The sequence below is a fragment of the Jatropha curcas genome, chromosome 6 (genome assembly GCF_041381405.1).
Source record: "Jatropha curcas cultivar XTBG-Jc1 chromosome 6, XTBG_Jcur_1.0, whole genome shotgun sequence".
In the NCBI taxonomy this organism is placed as follows: domain Eukaryota; kingdom Viridiplantae; phylum Streptophyta; class Magnoliopsida; order Malpighiales; family Euphorbiaceae; genus Jatropha; species Jatropha curcas.
This window is the reverse complement of record NC_143156.1, coordinates 6260590-6277333: the sequence shown is the minus strand read 5'-3', so window position 1 is coordinate 6277333 and position 16744 is coordinate 6260590. Positions and strand designations below refer to the sequence as shown.

General features: G+C 31.6%; 1 protein-coding gene across 2 annotated transcripts; it reads right to left on the bottom strand.

Moving 5' to 3' along the window:
- Window positions 1-5973: 5973 nt before the first annotated feature.
- LOC149495421 (serine carboxypeptidase-like 18) lies at window positions 5974-16156 on the bottom strand. Of its 2 annotated transcripts, XM_089722268.1 has the most exons (7): window positions 15931-16156; window positions 15502-15638; window positions 14780-14856; window positions 14572-14694; window positions 14439-14483; window positions 11849-11971; window positions 5974-6331 (listed from the first exon to the last, which is right to left on the bottom strand). In XM_089722268.1, the coding sequence occupies exons 1-7, from the start codon at window positions 16062-16064 to the stop codon at window positions 6176-6178; spliced, it is 795 nt and encodes a 264-aa protein (XP_089578394.1). In that variant the 5' UTR covers window positions 16065-16156; the 3' UTR covers window positions 5974-6175. The 2 variants fall into 2 exon arrangements, with proteins under 2 accessions (XP_089578394.1, XP_089578395.1); XM_089722269.1 differs by lacking the exon at window positions 14439-14483 and having other exon boundaries at window positions 15931-16155.
- Between the last annotated feature and the right edge of the window lie 588 nt (window positions 16157-16744).

Here is a 16744-nt window from a genome sequence, read left to right as displayed (position 1 = left end):
AGTCTTATATGACTTTCCAAACTTTATGAGGAAGTTCTAATCTCAATAGCTTTCCTTCATAAAGAAGTTCAGATAGTGAATAAGTCAGTGTGAAGCTGTTCTAATCAATAGCTGCACTTTGCACAGACTTTCTATCTTTTATAAATAGAACATTGTGAGGTGATTCTAATTCATAATCTATTCTCACGAGTTCTGTATTTTTCCGCTGCACTTAGAAGTCTATATTTTGTTTTGAAATTCTAAAATTTATATCTATTTTTAGAAAACCCAATTCACCCCCCTCTTGGGTTGTGCCATTCATATACGGGACCCACAGAATGTTATCACTGGTCCTCGTATTCCCATGAAAGTTGTAGGAGATGAAATTGTTAGAAAAACAGAAGAAGAATATACAGATGCTGATTGGAATGATATTGCTATAAATGCAAAAGTTATTAATATTCTTCACTGTGCTTTAGATGCAACAGAATACAACAAAGTGTCTGGATGTAAATCGGCGACAGAAGTATGGGAAAAACTTAAAGTCACCTATGAGGGTACAGATAGAGTTAAGGAATCCAGAATAAATATCCTTTGGAGAGAATATGAAATGTTTAGTATGAAAGAAGGAGAAACTATTGCAGAGTTAAATTCTAGATTTACTAATATAGTTAATCCTTTGAGAACTCTCGGTAAGGAAATTTCAGAAGATGAGCTTGTTAAGAAAATCCTTAGAATTCTACCTAGAAAATGGGATTCTATAGGAACTATCATGTATTACAAAGAGACTCCCGTCACTTATGATTATCTTATAGGAGCTCTTATTTCAGAAGAAAGGAAATCTTCTTTGACTATGAAGATAAGAAAAAGAAAGGACTGGCTTTGAGGGTAGATTCTAGTGAAGGAAGTTTTGATGATCTTAATAGTGATGATTTAGCACTTGTTGCCAAAAGATTCAAAAGTTCTATAGAAAGAGTGGAAGGCCACAGAAAAAGCTTAAAAAAAAGAACTTTCCATCGAAAAATAGTAACTTACCTAAGAAAAAACCTTTTGAAGTGGTTTGTTATGAATGCAACAAACCTGGACATATCAAGCCTAATTTTCCTAAATTGAAAAAGAAGTCAACGAAAGAGAAGCTGAAGCAGGCTTTTGTAGCCGCATGGAGTGATTCAAATGATTCTAATCTTGAAAGCCACAGTGATCAAGAAGAAATTGCTAATATTTGTCTAATGGCTATTATCGATTCTGAACCCAAAGAAATCAGCACTTTGACTTCAACACAGAGAGTTGGAATCAACGAAACAAATGCAACGTTCCAGGAGAATGAAGAAAGCACTGTAAGTATTTCTGAACCTGAATCAGAAAACGATCTTCTAAATACTTACAATAATCTTTGCAATGAGTTTGAAAAGCTTGTTAGAAAGCATAAAGTTCTAAAGACAGATTTCAGAAAATTAAAGTCTGAAAGTAATCATTTAAAAGATGCTTTTTATCAAGAAGTTACACGCAAAGATCTTATCATAGAAATCAAAGATCTTAAAAATTGTAATAATTGATTTTCTGAAAATCTGACACATCTTGAAGAAAATTGTAAAAATCTAAATTCTGAAAATGAATCTTCGAAAACTGAGATTAGAATTCTAAAATCAATTTCAGAATCATTTTCTAAAGAGAAGACAAGTTCTAGCTATGATAGCATTTCTAAATTGAATCGTGTTTCTAATAAGAAAAATCGTGTTTCTAATGTTGTGACTTTAGAACATCAAAGTTTCAACAGAAAGAAAAATCATAGTAAGCTAAATGCACCTGCTACCACTCACCCTCCAGGACCCAATATGAGTTGGGTACCTAAATCTGCTTGATCTTTTTAGGTGTGCCTAAGGAGCGAGCTGAAAACAGAGATGTGGTATATGGACAGCGCTTGCTCTAGGCATATGAATGGTGATAGGAAGAAGTTCACCAGATTAGAAAAGAAAAAGGGAGGTACGATAAGCTTTGGAGACAAAAAAAAAAGGTAAAATCGTTGGCATTGGTGTGGTAGGTTCTAATCCTTCAATAGAAGATGTATGCTTAGCAGAAGGATTACATCACAACTTGTTAAGTGTGAGTCAGATTTGTGATAAAAATAGAAGAGTGATCTTTGAACCTTCTCATTGTGAAGTTCAGAACATGCATGATAATAAAACCTTATTCGTTGGAAAAAGGTTTGAAAATATATACCTAGTAGATCTCTCTGATATGCATAGCCAGGATATATGTTTAGTTTCTATTGATAATTCTAGTTGGTTATGGCATAGAAGACTTGGACATGCAAGCATGCATCTCATTTCTAAACTATCTAAGAAAGATTTGGTTCGTGGTTTGCCAAAGTTGAAATTTGAAAAAGATCACATTTGTGATGCTTGTCAAATGGGCAGAAAAACCAGAACTTCTTTTAAATCTAAGGGCATGGTTTCTACTTCTAGACCTTTAGAATTACTACACCTTGATCTATTTGGTCCAATTACTCCTTCTAGTCTTGGAGGAAAATTCTATGCATTTGTTATTGTAAATGATTACTCAAGATTCACATGGACACTCTTCCTTAGAAATAAGGATAAGTCATATGACATGTTTGTTCATCTTTGCAAGAGAATACAAAATGAGAAAGGATACAACATCACGGCAATTAGAAGTGATCATGGAGGAGAATTTGAAAATTAGAAATTCAATGCTTTTTGCAACGAGTCAGGAATCTTCCATAACTTCTTAGCACCTAGAACACCTCAACAAAATGGAGTGGTGGAACACAAGAATAGAACACTTCAAGAAATGGCCAGAACCATGCTAAGTGATTCTAAACTACCAAAGTATTTCTGGGTAGAAGCAGTTAACACTGCCTGTTATATTCTAAATAGGGCTTTGGTAAGATCTAAACTTAAAAAGACTCCATATGAGCTATACAAAGGTAGAAAACAAAATATTGGTTATTTTCATATCTTTGGGTGCAAATGCTTTATTCTAGATAACAAGAAAAATCATCTTGCTAAATTTGATGCTAAATCTTATGAAGGTATTTTTCTGGAATATTCTAGTAATAGTAAAGCATATAGAGTATTTAATAAAAAGACTCTAGTTGTAGAAGAATCTATTCATGTTGTGTTTGATGAAACTAACTCTACATCTAGAACATTAGAAAGTGATGATGTTATAGATTCTAATCATGAAAAGTAGAATGAGCAATCAGAACAACTAGAACAGCCAAAAAGCGATCAGAACATCAATAGTCAGGCTGAACCAGAAGTAGAACATGAAGATCAGAACATAGTTGAAAGTCAAATGCTAGAAACAGAAAATGAAGATTCTCAATTACCAAAAGAATGGCGATTTCATAAGTATCATCCCCAAGAAGATATTATGGATAATCCCTCAGAAAGGGTGATGACTAGAGCTCAACTCAGAAGATATTTTGGTAATGTTGCTTTCGTTTCTCAATTAGAACCTAAGAGTTTAGAAGATGCTCAAAATGATGAAAGTTGGATTCTTGCTATGCAAGAAGAGCTAAATCAATTTGAGATAAACCAAGTTTGGAAACTTGTTTCTAGACCTAAAAAACATTCATTTATTGGAACTAAATGGGTGTTTAGAAATAAGCTTGATGAATAAGGTAACGTTGTGAGAAATAAAGCAAGATTAGTGGCTCAAGGGTACAACCAAGAAGAAGGCATCGATTTTGATGAGACCTTTGTCCTGGTTGCTAGACTTGAGGCCATTAGAATGCTTTGTGCATTTACATGTTTTAAAAACTTCATGTTATATCAAATGGATGTGAAAAGTGCTTTTCTAAATGGTTTTCTAAATTAAGAAGTGTATGTAAAACAACCTCCTGGTTTTGAAATTTTTGATAAACCTAATCATGTTTACAAACTTACTAAAGCTCTTTATGGTTTGAAGCAAGCTCCTAAAGCTTGGTATGAAAGGTTGAGTAAGTTTCTATTGGAAAATGGCTTTTTAAGAGGAAAGGTTGATATAACACTATTTATTAAAAATCAAGCACATGATATTCTAGTTGTACAAATTTATATTGATGACATAATCTTTGGTTCTACTAATGATCTCCTTTGTAAGGAATTTTCTAAGATTATGCAGGGTGAGTTCGAAATGAGTATGATGGGAGAATTAAACTTCTTCCTTGGACTTCAAATCAAACAATGTGAGAATGAAATTTTCATCAATCAAGAAAAATATACTAGAGAATTGTTGAAATGATTAAAAATGGAAAATGCTAAGGTATGTAGTACACCAATGAGTCCATCGTCAAAATTGGAAAAAGATGAAAAAGGTAAGGACGTGGATATCAAACTGTTTAGAAGTATGATTGGTTCTTTGCTATATCTAACGGCAAGCAGACCAGACATACACTTTAGTGTTTGTCTATTTGCTAGATTTCAATCGTGTCCCAAAGAGTCTCATTTAAATGCTGTAAAAAGAATACTAAGATATCTTTGTGGAACTTCTAATCTAGGTCTGTGGTATTCTAAAGATGATACATTTGATCTTGTTGGGTATAGTGATTCTGATTTTGCGGGAAGTAGAATAGATAGAAAAAGCACGTCTGGGACTTGTCAATTTCTGGGTAGCGCCCTTGTATCATGGTTTAGCAAGAAACAGACATCTGTTGCTCTTTCTACTGCAGAAGCAGAATATGTTGCTGCTGGAAGTTATGTTGCACAAGTTCTATGGATCAAATAATAGTTGTCAGACTATGGACTAAAATTAGAAACAGTGCCAATCAAGTGCGACAACATAAGCACCATCAATTTATCTAAGAATCCAGTTCAGCATTCTAGAACCAAGCATATAGAACTCAGACATCACTTCATACGTGATCATGTACAAAAAGGTGACATGGTAATTGAGTTCTTTCCCACAGAAAAGCAATTGGCAGATATCTTTACTAAACCCTTGAATGAAAGTCAATTCTGCTCAATTAGAAGAGAACTTGCTCCAACTCCTTATCCGACTCTCTAACTGAGCAAGAGCTTCAACTCCTGAAAAAGCTTTCAAAGAAATATGAACAAAAAGAGTCAAAGCAGAAAAAGCAAGAAGAGGAACCAGAGAAAGTAAAAACCGAAACTGCTACTTCAAAGAAACAAGCAGTTAGGGCACGCGACAAAGGTAAATCTGTCCTTTCTCCATATCCTCTTATGCGCTCATATGTGATTGATTGGAAATTTTTTGGTAGCAATGAGTTTGATTTCAAGGAACTCTTTGAGTTTCAAGGAACTCTTTGAGTTTCAAGGCTGGATGAGTTTTATGTCTCTGAACAGACTGTGTTATGAAAGCTTAGTTAAAGAGTTCTACGGTTCTCTGAGAGTTAATGGAACAGAGTCGATCTCTTTAAACTTGAGGGTGAGACCAAAGCATTATCTTACACTGATTTGGGAAAAATTTTTGATGTGCCAAATACTCGGTCTAGGGTGACAAAGATCAAGGATGTTTCTAGGGTTAGTGATTATAAAAAGGAAGAATTTGTTAAGAAGATTGTGAAAAAGGGTTCTGTAGACAAGGAGGGTACAATAGAATGTTCAAACCTGACTGATAATATGAAATGGCTGTACAAACTTATTGTACATTACATTTATCCCAAGAGTGCCTCACTCACATATGTGAACCAAGTTGAGCTGTGCATAATGTGTCACATAGTTGAGAAGAAACCCCTCAATCTATGCCATATTGTTTTTGACAAGATGCAGAACAACCCAAAGAAGTTGCCCTACAGAATGATTCTTACACCAATGTTTGAGTTTCTTGATGTTGATTTAAGGGAAAGTGATGGCGTTAGTGTTTCAAAGCTGGACAGTGGGTCACTAAAAATGAAAGATGAAGAAGGAGAAGAAAAGAAGGAGAAAGAAGAAAAGGGAAGAAAAAAGAAAGCGAAGGGAAAAGAGGAAGCTGAGAAAGAAAGGAAAGAGACAGGAGAGATTGAAAAAGTAAAGAAAGAGAAAGAAAAGATTGAGAAAGAAAAGGAAAGAAAAGAATTGTAACATCCCTTCCCGGTCCACCCATAAACCCGAATAAACCGAGCCGAGACGTTACAAACTGGTTGACTTTATGTCCTGACATGCTGATATCACAATGTATATTGAATATAATAACATGCTGATGTTGTTTACATTAATAATGTACTTAATATTTACAAGACATGATACTAGTTTCAAAATGGAATGGGCCCAACTGTGTGCCCTGTACATGCCATAAAAAGGATAGACAAAAGATACATATCAAAATGAGTAGCTACCCTGAAGACTGAGTCTTCTACAGATGAACTGCAGCAGTTGTAAGCTGACTCTCTACGGTCCAGTCTCAAAACCTGCGAGTTAAACAGGTAACTAGCTGAGCAAATAAAGCTCAGTGGATATCTCAACATAAAAAGAAACAATTAAGCACATACATGTGTAGAAAGAATCATGTAAACACATATGGCACACATATCATGATACTTTCAGTTTACCTTGATGGTCTTTATTTCTGTTTATTATACTGTATGATTCATGCAATGCTAAGTCAAGATATCTGTATGGCTCCATAAGGTTATAGTGAAACCGAAGTGATAAGAAAAACTGTATGAAACTGGATGAAACTGTATGCTTGGCTGCTATGGCCCATATATAATCATATCCACTCAACGGCCTATAGCCGGAGTACCAAACTGTATGGGGTGCAGATCTGCTATCCTATGTCGCGACATAGCCTTATCTACATGGTTTCTACCTAACCTCAATGGAGCATAATGTTGGTATGTCAATAGTATAATACAACATCATATTAATGGTTTCATAACTTCATAAATCATAATGTTTACTTGATTTCACATCATTTGCATGCTTGGATGTTGTTTTGATACATGTTCTAATGTTGTATTTTTGTTTTAAAATGATTGGAGGCATACAAGTTGAGCAAAGGAATACAATTGCATAGAAAATGAAGTCCAAAAGTGCATGAAAACACAAGTCGCGAGCGCCCCTTGCAAAGTCGTGAGCGCGAGATGCAAAAATGAGAGTCAGTGAGTTCCCAGGCCAAATTCACGAGCACGCAATGAAAGTCGCGAGCGCGTAAAGCACCAAATGAGAGTCAGAGAGTTTTCAGGTGAAAGTCGCGAGCGCGTAAATGAAATTCGCGAGCGCGCAACGTGTTTTCCAGCCTGCGCAGTCTGTACTCTTTTGGTCATATCTCTCAATATATAACTCCGATTTGGGTGATTCAAAAACCCATGTAAAGATAACACATAGAGGAACAAATAACTCTTTATGAAACTTCCTAATTCCATCATTAAATAGGGTCAAAATCAAGGTGAAGTCACTGGTTCGTTTTCCAGCAAAACCTGTTTCAGCATAACTCAATATCTACTTCATTTGTTCAGTTCATCCCATGTTTTCTCACCATTTCCAGTCCTCTCACTCAACATTAAGCAATATATTGTCTCATTATCAACACACCACACAAGTTCTCATGCAAAGAAAATGGTAAATGACAAGAGATATCAAACCTTTACTCCAAAAAGCTTGAGCTCTTCTTTAGCTTCCTTTTTCTACAATCTTTGAACTCACTTCTCCTATACACATCAGAATTCTTATAACTTATCTATAATATAACTCAACTAGAGGTTGAATAACATAAAGCTTCAAGAAATTCTACTTACTTGGAGAAAATAGAGGTTGCCTTAATGCTTAACTACCATGAAAATGGATGGAGAAAGGAAAGGAAAGGAAGGAGATGAAGAAGATGAAGATAAAGATGAAAATGGGAAAGTGAAATGATTATCACGGGTAGGCCATCAAAATATCAAGGGATTTTATGTAAAACTTACTAAATGGTACCTCAATTGTCAACAGGTTACAACTTAATACCCAAGCTTGATCTTTTAGTGCAAGTAAATCCTAACCCTTATACTTTGATCTTTTTCTCTCATTCAAGTAAGTCCACTTATAAACCCATTCTACCCCAACCGGGTTTGGTTCGGCCCGACTCAACTCGACTCTATGAAAAGACTCGACTCAGTAGGATGTCACAAGAATAGACTGAGAAAAAGAAGAAGAGAGAAGACAAAGGAAAAGGGAAGTTAGGAGAAACAGAAGAAGGAGAAAAGAAGGAAGAAGTAGAAGAAGAAGAAAAGAAGTCAGAAGAGAAAGCAGAAGAAGATGAAAAGAAGTTAGACGAAGAAGCTGAAGAAGAAGAAAAATTAGAAGAAGAAAAAAAAAAGGGGAGACAGAAAAAGAGACTGCTGCTGAGAGAGAAGCAGAATTAGAAAAAGAAAAGATGACAGAAAAGAAGGAGTCTGAAAAGATGGAAAAAGGAAAGAAAGTAGAGGAAGTCAGTGATGCGGAGACAGAAAAGCTAGAGATAAGCGATGAAGAGAAATCTACTGAGGTCAAAATAGAGAAAGAATCAGAGTTGTTATCAGCTCAAAGGAGTAGGGAGGTTATGCCAGGAAGGTTGGAGAGAGAGCTAATAGAAGAACACAACAAGGAACTTGATGAGGCAATACAACATTGCAAGACTGTGATTGGACAGAATCAGTCTCTTATTAAGACCTTGGAAAGGATGAAAGATGTGAATGAAAGAAAATTAGCTACTCTAAGAGTTAAAGGCACACCCTACACTCCTACCTCAGAGAAACCAAAGAGGGTCAGGCACACTGCGGGCAAACATAGAACTCATGGAAGAAAGCCTCCACTGCATCCATCTTCTAAACGTCCTGAAAGCTCTTCTGAAACTGCTCCAGCTCAAAATTTGAGAAGTTCTAAGAGGCTTAGAACTAACCCCAAGCCTTTCTAATTTGTTTTATATGTTCTGAACAATATATTTTGCTTTATCTTTTGTAGGTTATGTTTTTGGAATTCTGTTTATTTTTCTTTATTTTGCTCTGATTTTGTCTAACCCTTTTGTATGATGACAAAAAGGGGGAGAACGCAGGTATTTTGATGGTACTTCGAATACTTTGGTACGTACTTGGTAACCAAAGTACTTATATCTTAGTGTTTATCTGTGTGTTCATATTTTCTAATATGTGTGTTTATTGTGTTCTATATGGTCTATTTTAGTGAGCTATATTTTCTATATGATAAGCTGAGTGTTTTTAGAACTTAGATTCTTATTCTAACGACTGTTCTGCAGGTTGGACATAAGATCTTTTATTCTATTTCTAATATCAGTTTCTATCCTTTTTGCTCTGGCCATATGTTCTGTTTATTAGAACTTAGAATATCTTGTCTATCTTTGCTAGTTCTAATATCTATGCTCTGATTATTAGAATTTAGAATATCTTGCCTATTTTTTGCTAGTTCTAAAATCAGTTTCTAAAAGGTCTCCCTAGTTCTAATTTTTACAAAATAGTTTTATTGCATCTATTCAGGGGGAGCAAAATACATGTTCTAATTTGCTTTATATTAAGATCATTTGGCATGATATGCATAAAATTTAGGGGGAGCACATGCTTTTATGTTTACTAAATTTATTGGTTTTGTCATCATCAAAAAGGGGGAGATTGTTGGCTCAAGGGTCATTTTCTAATCTCGAATTTTGATAATTAAAACAAAACAAATAAATTTAAATTATGTTATTTGTGCTAATATTATTTTATGCAGAATTCTTATGCAAAGAAATCGTACAAGGCAAGTCCTACAAAATCCATAGTGTGTGAAGATAATCTGAAGACCCTAGTGATTAGGTATTTAGGATACTTTGTAGGATAGAGAGAAAATTCATATATGAGCACATAAATTAATTTTTCTCTCAACAAAAATATTTTTCGGAAATTATTTTTTTTTCAAAATAAATTCTTTTATTTGTTTTTGAAAAATATTCTTTAAAATCGAAATGATTTAATTTCCTAAAACTAAAGAGATTACGTCTCTAATGTTTTTGATAATAAAATCATACACTTTACTTTTCGGAAATATCTTTTGAAGATCTAAAGAATTTCAATTTATTTTCTTACCTAAAACGAAGGAAGATTGTATCTTCTCGTTTTTAGTAAGTAGTATCTTATTCGAAAAATATTTCCCAAATAAAAATACTGCCGAAAATCTTTTTATTTAAGGAAAGTAAAATCGTCTTTTATTCTCTTACCAAAAATGATAAAATAAATTTTTGGTAACAAAGATTTTCGTATCTTCTAAATAAGGAAAGCAAGTATTCTGATTTCAAAATGGAATATCCACTTTCCAAAAGCAAGAGACACGAAGCTCTCTATAAAAAGGAGATTTCACCAGCTATGAGGAAAGTAAGAGTTTTCGTTTTAAGAGCATTCTCTCATTGATCACATCTTTATCTCTCAAAACTTACTCTCTTCCCCCCATTTTTCTTTTCGTCTTTATACTTCACGTTTTTATCTTTAAAGAGAAAAGAATTTTGATTAACTACTTTTGAAAAATGATTTTGTGTTTTAAACGATTTTCTAGTCTGATAAACTGTTTTTTCTGTGCTTAAATGTACATTTCTTTCTGTCCATTTAGATTTTGTAATCTATAGTAGACAAGTTTTTATTTGATAAACTTGTGTGTAATAGCTTAGGTTAGAAGTTATTGTGAAAGAGGTTATCAAACGACCTTCTCCTTGTGTGAGATTCTAATGTCTTGAATTGAATTTCTGTACTTTGCCAAAAACAGAAAGGGTTGAGGTTAACTAGAACGTTTGGAAAATCTAGTGGGAAAAAGGGTAGACCTAGGTGTTGATCTATTGCCTTATACTGTTGGTTTGTCTCTTACCCTTGAAAAGAGATAACATAGTTGAGGATCTCAAGATGAGTCTTGGGGAGTGAATGTAGGCGAGTTAGTGCCGAACCACTATAAATCACCGTGTTGATCTTTTAATTTCTGAAGTTTGTTTGATACTGCTTTTATTACACTTCTGTTTATATTTGAGAAATGCTAAACTTGTTAATGATTCAGATGTTCTAAAAACTGGAATAAGCCTTATCTTCTCTGAATATTAGAACTCTGGAATTCTGATAAGTGAATATACCAAGTTCTAGCTGTTCTTCTATTTACAGTATATTTCACTACTTGGGTTTCTAATCTGTTTTCTAAACCTAGTTAAGGCTCTGTGAAGTAGTTCTATTTTCAATAACTGTCTCTTACATAGTCTTATATGTTTTTCTAAACTTTATGAGGAAGTTCTAAATACAATAGTTTTCCGTCATAAAAAAGTTCTTATATTGAATAAGACATTGTGAAGCAGTTCTAATTAATAGCTGCACTTTACATAGTCTTTCTATTCTTTATAGATAGAACATTGTGAGAACGTTCTAATTCATATTATATTCTCACGAGTTCTTTGTTTTTCCGCTGCACTTAGAATTCTATATTCTGTTTTAAAATTCTAAAATTTATATCTGTTTTAAGAAAACTCAATTTACCCCCTCTTGGGTTGTGCTATATATATACGGGACCCACAAGCACTTTGGAAAAATACATTATCTTAAAAATAAGTTCTAATGAATAATATCTCAAAAACTGAAGAAAAATAAAGAACTCATCCCATTGAAAGAACTAATTAATTGTTACAATATATGTTATAATTTTAAGTGCATATGAGGAAATAGAAGGTACAAAAAAAAGTATATGTAAAAAAAATTAATAATAATAATACCTCCATTTCTTTTCTCTTTAATTAAAAAAATAAAAAAAAAATCTGAAATCCTAAATAAGTTCTTGGCAGCATCAAGGGTTCAAACCGAAGTACCATTCCTTTTTGGATAAAAAAAAAAAAAATCAAGAAATACCAGAACATTTTCTTCTTAAAGTTCAATAAATCTTCGTCAAAGTACCAATCTAAAAGTCTGTAGATTGACAATCAAGAAAGAACACCGTCCAATCATGTAACCTACCTTAACAACGCACTCCTCCATGCACTTGCTGTAAAAATCTGTAGCCTTAATTATGATCTTGATGGGTTCTGATATAATCTCCATGATGAACTTGCTAATTTGAAGTGCTTCTTTGTTTGAATTCTGAGTAATGTTGAATAATTATATATTTTTGTTATAGAAGGTGTAGATGATGGTTAAAGAAAGTTTGATGATTGAGAAAGGAGAGTAAAGGGTATGTATATTTAACTTAGTTGTAAGTTATAGTAGATGTGGAAGTTTAAATTCAAAATAGAGATCAAAATGTTAAAAAAAAAAAAAATGAAAATGATGTAGAAAACATTTTTGGCGGTTTGTGTTTGTTAATGTTGATATCCATGTTCTTCACAAGAACATGATGAAAATTGACAATTAGGAAGACAAATACAAGCATATTGTTAATATTTGGGACAAAAAATTATTTACTCCCTAAGAGTTAAATACTGTTTGCCCCTTGAGATTTGATCTAATAAGCTATCAGCTTCTATTGTTTTAGAAATGTATCAGCATATAGTAATATTCTTGAATTAAAATGATTTTAATGATTCAACACACCTTCCAAAACCTTTTAAATAAAAGGAAAATATGAGAGATTTGAGGAGCTTTTTGAAAAGATGGACTTTAAGAAAATTGTGAATTAATCAATATATATATATATATATATAAAGCAAGCATTTTTTCTAGAAAATTGACATGTGACATGTCCACTTGGCATTTTAATTTGATATATGGCATATCCCTCTAAATAGTCTTCCACGTGGCATAGTTTGCATTTATTTAGAATTAGTGTTTCTGGTTTGATTATTCAATGTATTAATATATTGGTCTAGTTTGAATTTATTTTGATTTACTGTTTTTGATTTGGTTTGATTTGATTACTTAATATTGTTTTGGTTTGGATTTATTTTGAATTAGTGTTTTTTGTTTGATTTGATTTGGTTATTTAATGTATTAATGACTTTAAGTAATTATTATTAATTATTAATTTTTTAAAAAATGATAAAGTTTAATAACAAACGTTTCCGTGTATTAATGGCTTTAAAATTGTGAAGTTACAAAAACATTTCAATATTTTATTAGTGTATTAATGTTTTTAATATTTGATTTGATTATTTGTATAGTTTTATTAGTGTTTCCATTTAATTTTTTTTTTTAAAATGAGTAATGCACTTTTTTTTTTAAAATTTTAAATTGCTTACTAAAACACTTTAACTTTCTTAAAAATACTATATATATAAATAAAAGTTGTATCACTATATTTTTATATATTTTTGACAAAAGTATATTGGTCTCTTATTTTAAACATATTATTCGTTTTTTCTTAAAAGTTCGGAATTTAATGTATTTCAACTATGGTCACTAATGGGGTAAATAGTTCTTACTCAAACTTTTTTTTGTCTCTTTTTTTTAGAGATTATTTGACATATTTTTGTAGCCGTAAACTATCAAATACAAATGAAAAGTATGATATAATTGAAAATTTGAATACAAATAAAGATGATTGAAAAATAAAAGTGAGGGTATCACGATTGTGAGATGTGTTTTTCAACAATAGTTGAGATTTTACGAATACGAAGATAGTATTGCTGGAGAAAAGCTTAAGTATAATATTTTACATTTTTGTTATTTGCATAACCAATTAAAATTATTGCTATCATTTTAAATATTTATATATAATCATTTTTTTATATTTGTTATTATAGGAAAATTATATGATATCACTTTAGAACTTAGTTCCTTTTGTCGAATGGTGTAAAAACCTTTTATATAAACTGTCGATTTTAATTCAGCTGCAAATTAATCTTTTTTTCAAATATTTGTACTAATAGTTTAATTTTTTATTAAAAAAAAGCCTGAAATTAAAGTTTATGCAACGGAAAAAATAAATATCGTAACTTTAAACTTTTTAGATGAAAAATTAAGGATAAACAGATAGTTAGATTTGCAAGAACTTTATATATATATTTTTTACTTTTAACATTTAAATATTTTTAGATTTTAAACTCTCGTAAGTATGAGAATTAATCTTGAATTTAATATTAAAAGCTTTCATTATTCAAATTAATTTTTGAAAAAACTAATTGGAATTAAAATTTATAAAAAAAACCATAGTTTTAGAAAACCGGTGCAAAGCACCGGCATAATGGTAGTTATGTTGACATAGGAAAGTTTTTTCTTTTTGACTTTTTTCTTTGTAATTAATTGTCAAAATCCAAATACTTTAGACAAAAAGTTATAAATAATTGACTTTTCGAAGGACTAAACAATATATTTCTTTTTCTTAATCCATAATTGACTTTTCCAACTTTATCATCTTTCTTTTTCTTTTTCTTAACTTTAGGAGTAGAATATGAAGATAGAATTATTGAAATTAAAGTAATTAGGTGAGAAAATGAATAATTTAGTTAAATTACCGTGTAAAGACTTTAAATGATAGATTATAGTAGATGGATGAAATAATAAAATATTCTTTATCACACCTTCTATTTTTACTCGTCATTCTTTAAGAATTATTTTGTTCAAAATTATGTGTATTTAATCTTTTATTATATCAAGAGCAATGAATCACTACCAAGATAGACTGGATTTGTTCGAAATGCCGGTGATCGATCAACCACTGTATCGTATTTCGAATGATAAACAGATGAAAAAACTATATAAAAGAGGCAAAAATTATTCCAAAAAATACATAAAAGAAGACTAACTTTTCTTAGAAAATTATAGGCTTGTTCTGCTGATTTTGTGTCTGTTGTATTCCAAGCATCTGCTGTGGTTGCATAGGAGAAACCAGTCCCAACAGGTGAATCCAGAAACAAAATATTGGAAGTCTGGAAACCATAATTAATTAGTTAATTAATTTTGTAATTAAGTAACTTAAGCATTAGTTAAGTTATTTGATTTCAGATTTTGTACCTTTGACCAAGCAGCTGGTTCATATACCAATTTTGGTAAGCCTCCAGTGTAGTTATGGATATCAAATTTTAATGGGCCTAATATAGAATTAGAAACATGTAAAGATTCAAATATAAGAAACAACACCTGATATTAATAATAATTTAACATTTAATTCAGGGAGCCCACTAAAAGAAACAAAATTAACTATCTACGTAAAAAGAATTTGTTACTGTCTAGGGATGGCTTTTTGTTGGTTCAATTCCAACAAAATCGAACCATTAGAAATCAAATTTTTGTATAAATAATAAATTGAACTGAGTTGTTTGTAGAATTTAATCAAATCATATCAGTTTGGTTCAATTTGATTCTTTTTTAGTTAAATCAGTTTAATTAACCAAATTATACAAAAAAAAAAAAAAAAAAGAAATTCATTTTTCAATTAAAACTGAAACCGAAGTAACTTTTTAAATTGAACCGAACCAATCAGTTTGATTCAGTTTGGCCTGTTATACCAATTATTGTCCAGTTCTAACTATATAGCTTAGTCATTGGCTATAAAAACCATTGTAAATTGTCATGAAATGAAAATTTTTAGCTCTAACTAAAAGTCCACTTTCTAATGAGTCAAAGGTGATTTGCAGCTATTTACCAACTATACTATCATGAGTATATAAATTTTGTTTTTTTTCTCTTGAAAAGTAAAAAATTTTGTTAAATAAACAAAGAAAGTACACATATACCTATTTGGTAAAAAAATCCATTCAAGCCTGAGCAACCAGGGCCTCCATTGAGGTAGAGAAGAAGAGGATCAGCAGCTGGGTTATTTTCTGAGTGAACAAAGTAGTAGAAGAACTCAATATCTCCCACACTTGTGTAACTGCAAATACGAGAAGGAAAAAAAAAGTTAAATTCAAAGCAAATAATGCTTACCATTTTGATAAATTGAAATTTCTTTGAAGAAGAATGAATTACCAGAGTTTAAATTTTTTGTTTTTTGTATTATCGAAAAAGTTATCAAAGTTTGGATATATTTTATATTGCTAAATAATCTTTTAATTATTGTATTATTAGTTTCCGAAACTCTAAGACTCTGAATCTTTTATGATATGAGATAGACATTTGATTATTAGACTCACATCCAAATAAAAAAAAAAAAAGCAAATACATACCCAGTCTCAAGTTTGAAGGGCAAATCACCAGAAAAGCCAGGTAGAGTGGTTATAATTTGGCCAGAGAAAGCAGTTTGAGAAAGAAGAAGTAAAAGTAAGAATTGCAAACACTTTGTAGAACAATGGGAAGCCATAGTAGGAAAGTGGGTGAAATCCTAATTTTCATGCAATGATGGAGAGGCTCTTTTTGTTGTATATATAGTTCATTTTATAAAGGGAAGTTGTTGAAAGAGACTTTAGACTTCTTGATATGAACATAAGATTTTTAGTTCCATAATTATTTAGAAAGTTAGGAGTCATAACAAGAAATTTCTGAGGTAGTTATTTGTTATTAGAGAAAGTTAGATATTATACAGAGGTCAAAAGCAAAGATTAATATTCAAATATTTTTATGAAGTGAAGAGTAAATAGAAAGTTTGGTAGCCATCAGTCCTCATTATTAATTCCTTTCTTTAATGCTAAGTTAGCTAAAGAGTGGAGTATTAGATTCTGGTAAAACCAAGTTCTGTGGTTAATTGGACTCATTCCACTTGGGCCACTGCATTTTTAAGTTAATGGGCTTAGACAAAATTAGTTAAGCCATTTCGATGAGTTAGGTTGTAACTTATAATAATTAAACCCAGGGTCTTTTTAGCCCATTGGGTTTTGTTTTGTTTTATTTTCTTTCCCATTAGATTTGTTTTACAAAGGATATTTCATAGATGTACACTTTTTTTAGTATTGGGGAGGGGATTTGAACTTATATCCATTAGCAGATCGTATATGCATTTACCATTAGATTATATTTTAGTGTGTAGATGTATACTTTTTTCCA